This window comes from Charadrius vociferus, unplaced genomic scaffold (genome assembly GCF_000708025.1).
Source record: "Charadrius vociferus isolate BGI_N301 unplaced genomic scaffold, ASM70802v2 scaffold1545, whole genome shotgun sequence".
NCBI classification, from domain to species: Eukaryota; Metazoa; Chordata; class Aves; order Charadriiformes; family Charadriidae; genus Charadrius; species Charadrius vociferus.
Window position 1 is genome coordinate 13,934 of NW_009648471.1, and position 5,222 is coordinate 19,155.

Genomic DNA, 5,222 nt, shown 5'->3' on the forward strand with positions numbered 1-5,222 from the left:
GGTGTGTGTGAAAAAGCTAAAAGGTGACCTGCAGAGCGACGGTCTCGGATATCAGGGGGTTGGGGTCGGTACCTCTCCTCCTCACGTAGGTTTTTCTAGCCCTGGAACTGCAGGAAAACAGGCGGTTTTGGTTACGGCTCAACGCGGGGGTAAGCTTTTCCTCTCTGGTTACGTCCCCGTTTACACGGGGCAGCCAGCTTTAAACGAAACAAAACGAAAAATATAAAGGGTTGCTCATACAGAAGGCCGGAACGGGGGAAATAACCCCACGTTAGAGGCTCTTCAAGCAGCCGCCCTCAACGGTTGATGCCCCAGGGGAAAAAAAAAAAAAAAAAGAGAGAAACGCAACAACAACAACAACAAAAAAGTGAACCCCAAAGGCGAACAAGGGACAATCATGAGTTTTGGGGTTGTCCGAAAGCAAAAAGGGGGATAAAAAGGGGGTGGACAGGATCGGGCGCTACTTGCAGGTCACCTGGAAGAGGGGTAAAGAAACCGGACGGGTCAATTGCAAAGGGAGAGGGAGGAGCCCACATAGAAGAGCCAAAAGAAAGGAAAGATCTTCTCGGTGAAAGCGGCCGTGAAGGTGAAGATGGGAGCCATGTTATCGGCGTTGTAAAACGCCACCCACCCACCTTCGTAGTCCAGGTACACCCCGATCTTCCTGGGTCTCTCGCACAGGGAGAGGGGCGTCTCCGGAGAGGTGAAAGCCTGATACTGATCCCAATTCTTTCCCTTCCAGTTCAACCCCACCGCCCAGATCCCCTCCTCCGGAGCAAAGTCGATTTTTTCCTTCCTCCGTACCGACTCGCGGGCCGCCCCCAGGACCCAGCTCTCTCCATCTCCCACCTCCACCTCCCAGTAATGCCTCCCAGCTACAAAACCCTCCGCCGCCAGCACGCAGAAGGAATAATCGAATCTCTTGGGGTTCGCCGGCAGCTCCTGGGGAGCGCTCCTGAGTCGCACGCTCCTCTTGTCCTCCGACAGCACCAGGTAGGGGTTGGCAGTGTCCGGGTCCAGAGAGAGATCACCTGGAAAGAGGGAAACACGGACGTGAGCCTCTGCAAGCTAAGGACCCTTCTCCCACCCTCCTCGGAACAACTCTCCCAAGGGAATTCATCGTCTCTGCACCAAACCAGACGAGGACGATACCAGACAAGCGGCCTCCAAAAGCTTTAAGCGCCCAAAGCGCAAAAGATCAGGCTCGGCTTTCTAATTAAATCAGAGAAACGGCCCCATCTCCACTGCAAACCCCCCGGTCTGCCCCATCCGAGACACCTCCTCGCTCTGGAATAGAAATTTCTGGGCAGAAAGAACGTTTTTTTAAGTCACTGCCAAGTGCTGGAGGGGAATGAGCGCAAATATCCTCGTGTTTAAGGGCTGCTCTCGTCCTCGGGGGACTGTCAGGAACTAGGGCTGCACAAAACGACCGCCAGAGGGGGAAGAAACTGCCGAGAGCGAGAGGGGTCTATGCCCCGGCGCCAACGACAGCCCAGAATTATCATCAGCGACCGCAAAGGTTGCAAAGTCCACCCCGGAGCCAACTCAACACCCACCAGCGGGACCAAAGGTCTCCTGGTAGAGCGGATCAGCTTCGGGAGAGTCCTCTTAATCCCACAGTTTCCTAAAAAAATTGAGGACTGCGCCTCTCATGGACTCTCCCAGCAGCTGCATCGTTATTTTTTCCCCCTTCCCTTGACAGCACCAGCAATAATTTTCTCCTCTCCTGACCTCTAAGCGTGGCTTGAAGGTCTTACTGCTGAGATACCCCCCCGGCTGGGGAAGCTGAAACTCCCAAATTAAGCCTTACAAAAATGAAGGTCGGACTCCCGAAACCAAATCCTGCTCACCTGTGTCATTCTCCAGCTCGAACCGGAGGTTCTCTGAGGGGGGAAAAGAAAGAAAGAAATTTAGATTCCCTTTGTACATGGGGAGTCCCCGAGGATCTCGCTCCCCACCTTAGGGGAAGCCACCAAACACTGCTGGGTTGGGAACAACCGGGTACAGCTGCGTCAGACTTCCACGCAGAAATCTGAGGGAAATACGCTGCTTTTTAGGCAAGAGGAGCTTTTGATTTTTGATGAGCAGGTGCTCGAACGGTAACAAGTTCTCCCAACAAGCCCAAGGGAGGAACAAGAGCACAGCTCAAACCAAATCACCTTGTAAGGTGGATTCCATCTCTTAAGGTGTATTCCATCTCTTAAGGTGGATTCCAAAGGCACCAAGTTTTAAAGAAAGCCTTTTCCAGCGCTCACCCTTGAACTCCAGCAAGACCTCTTTCAGCACTGCGCTCTTCTGGGAAAAGCTCTTGAGTTTCTTCTCCAGCTCCGTGAAACCAGCCTCCGGCTTGCAAAACATCCAGCTCTCAAAGCTGGGGAGAAGAAATACATATTAGGTTCCCTCTGGGAGGAAGAAAAAAAAAAATAAAAAAAATAATATAAAATCCCCAAACTAGAGGCAGGGAAGAAACCTGCCCCGGTACTGAAGAGGTTTGGTGTTGGATTATTCTCCCTCTGTGAAGCCACACCTGAGGACTGGGTCCAGTTTGGGGCTGCCCAGTACAGGCACAGAGGAGGCCACCGAGAACCTCCCAGTTAACCCAGCAAGGCTCCAGGATCACTCACCTGCTTCCGACCGGGGCAACACCCTGGAGAGAGAGTAAAAAAAGAAGAAAGTAATCAGTACAAGTCTCTCTTCTACCTCACAGCCTCTAAAATCCTCCCCAAAAGTGGCCCCGCGGCCGCCCTGCTGAGGGGATCAGCTCTCAGCAGCTGTTTCCAAAGCAGAGCGCGGTCGGACTCGTGGAGATGGCAGAATTTGGCTTGTAGTTATAGCATTTTTTCACTTTTTTTTCTTTTTTAGTGTGGGTGGAGGAAAAAAAAAACAACTATTCTTTTCTAAAGAAATTAAGAAAAATCAGAATTGCCATCAAGCTGCCTAAACCAGGAGGATTCGGGCTCACAGTGATGATGGGAGCGACACAAACCGAAAACATTCAGGAGGTTTGATCGGGTATTTCTTAATTCTCGGTATCGAAGGGAGCCCAAGCAGCTCCACTGCTACACAGTCTAACTTTCCTCCCCCTAAAACTGTGCTAAAATTTGGGTTCCCACCAGAAAAAGCAGCCCAGCAGCAAGTCAAAACCCCCTGACTCCTAGATGAACCAGCTCCAGCACGGAGTTGCTCCCCAGCGGAGCACGTCAGCGCCCTGCAGCCCCTGGAAATGTGGGGTTTTTTTTGTCCCCAGGGATCCCAACCCCAAGCTCTCCCAGGTTTTACACCCTCTATACCATAACCTCGGGGTTGGGAAGGACACATCCCAAGAGTCTCACCTGCCCAGACTGGTTCGCTGTGCCGTTCTCTCCTCCTTGCTCGCTCAGCAGCTTATCGAGCTGGGCAATCTCCTCGGAGAGCCGGGAGACGCTCTCATCTCTCCTCTTGACGATGTCTCTGTCTAACTCCTCCAGACGGGACAGCAGGAGCTGCTCCTTCTCCTCCAGAAAGCCCCGGAGCTCCTTGCACTCAGCCACGATCTTCTGCCTCTCCACTTCTGTTTGCTTCTGCAAAACCCAGAGGGGAAACAAACCCACGTGAGACTGACATCCCCACGGCCGGGGGGGAAGGTTTGGGGAAAATCCCACCCCGAAGCACTCACCAGCAAGTCTTCGCTCTGCCTCTCCCTCTCAGCCTTGGCTTCTTCGCGTCCTTTCCTCAGGGAGCTCAAATGCTCCTGTGGCACCTCCTGCAAGGAGAAAAGAGGAGATCTGTCGGAAATCTTTCCTATTTGGGATCAGGAGGAAAGGGATGGTGGGGGATTCCCTCCGGCGCCGCTGCTAAAACTGAGCAAATTTCAAACGGGGTTTTATTGAAGCTTGAAAATACCGTGATCCCAAACTGAAGTCAGGCCATCACCACACCACGTCCCTCACTGCCCCGTTATCCTTAACCCTTACTTTTAGGCACGCCAAAAAAGCCAGAAAAAAACCTTCCCCAACCAGCCCCAAAAAACCCCATCCCCTAAAACAGCCTGAGCGCTTCGGAGCCAGGCAGAGGAGGACGAACAGCAGCAAGGCCAAAAAAAGATTAATAAATCGCAGACAATTTTTAGCTCCCTGGAAGAGCGCAGCTGCAAACGCAAACCACTGCGTCCCACCCACGTGAAAACCCCTTCCGCCTCGGCGCCTCTTGGGATCAGCTTTCACATCCCAACCTGGCCACGAGCCGGGGAGACCGGCTGAGGCACCCCGATATCTGCCCGAACCCCACCGAGACAGAGGGGCCAGCCGCCTCCAAGCTGCTCATTAAGTTTATTAGCGGCTTATTACTGGAAACCATCCTGCCTGTCTTCATTTAAGTTGTCTGATCTCCAAGAAAGACGGAGAAGCTCCTAGCAACGCTAAACAAAAAGCAGCGGGGCTTTTGGGAGCAAGCAACGACAGATCTTTTATAAATAAAACACAAAGCTACAGAGATTTTGCTGTTAACTGGCTGTGCAAAGCCAGGCTTGCTCGCGATAAAGCAGAATTTAAGCACGAGATAAAACCAAAGCTCCGAAAAACTGGGGCACAGGTTGCAAGCAGTCCCCAAGGGACAACAACCAGTTGCTAAAAACGCAGAAAAGCAGATTAACGAGGAAAAAATAACTCCAGAGCGCGACAGCCTGAGCAGCATTCAATGGCGGACCTGCCTAGAGGTGCCACCGTCCTAAAAAAGGACAGGATCCCAAATCTGGGGGTGGGGAGGGATGACAACGACTCGAGCTCCAGATTCCTGCTAAGAGCGACCACGGCCACCGAAGACGGCGAGGATGGCACAGCCGATGCAGTATAAAATTCAGTCTAAAAGCGTGTGGTGCCACCTGCCTCCATCCTGCTAATTGCAAGAATAAATGCGTGGCGGTTTAACGGTCACGCAATTCCCCAGCCTGAGCCACCACGATTGCCCCGGCTGCGCCGCTGCCACCCTCCTCCTCCTCCTCCTTCTCCTCCAGCCGCCGCTGCGCAATAAATATCCGCTCCCCGTCCGGCATCTTGGTTTTCCTCCACTCTGCTGGAGAAACGAGGTCTGGCTGCTTGGGGTCAGACCACTGGGCTCGCACGCCTCTTAATTATTAATAATTAATAGTTATTTATTTCCACCAGGGACACCCCCCACCCCCCGACATGGGGGTCTCCCCTTCGTCGCCGTGGCGGTTTCAGCAGAGATCGAAAGCCGCTGGAGGC

The 5,222-nt window shown here is 52.9% G+C and overlaps 1 protein-coding gene across 1 annotated transcript in view; it reads right to left on the minus strand.

Annotated features, from left to right (window-relative positions):
- Positions 1 to 504: 504 nt before the first annotated feature.
- LOC104287008 (tripartite motif-containing protein 7-like) overlaps positions 505 to 5,222 on the minus strand; it is a gene marked incomplete at its 5' end in the record, with an annotated part of 5,786 nt that continues 1,068 nt past the window's right edge. Inside the window, 6 exons of the mRNA XM_009885658.1 lie at positions 505 to 1,031; positions 1,851 to 1,883; positions 2,256 to 2,371; positions 2,625 to 2,647; positions 3,333 to 3,560; positions 3,656 to 3,742. Of these exons, the coding sequence (XP_009883960.1) occupies positions 505 to 1,031; positions 1,851 to 1,883; positions 2,256 to 2,371; positions 2,625 to 2,647; positions 3,333 to 3,560; positions 3,656 to 3,742 (1,014 nt within the window). The remainder of the gene's footprint in view (positions 1,032 to 1,850; positions 1,884 to 2,255; positions 2,372 to 2,624; positions 2,648 to 3,332; positions 3,561 to 3,655; positions 3,743 to 5,222) is intronic.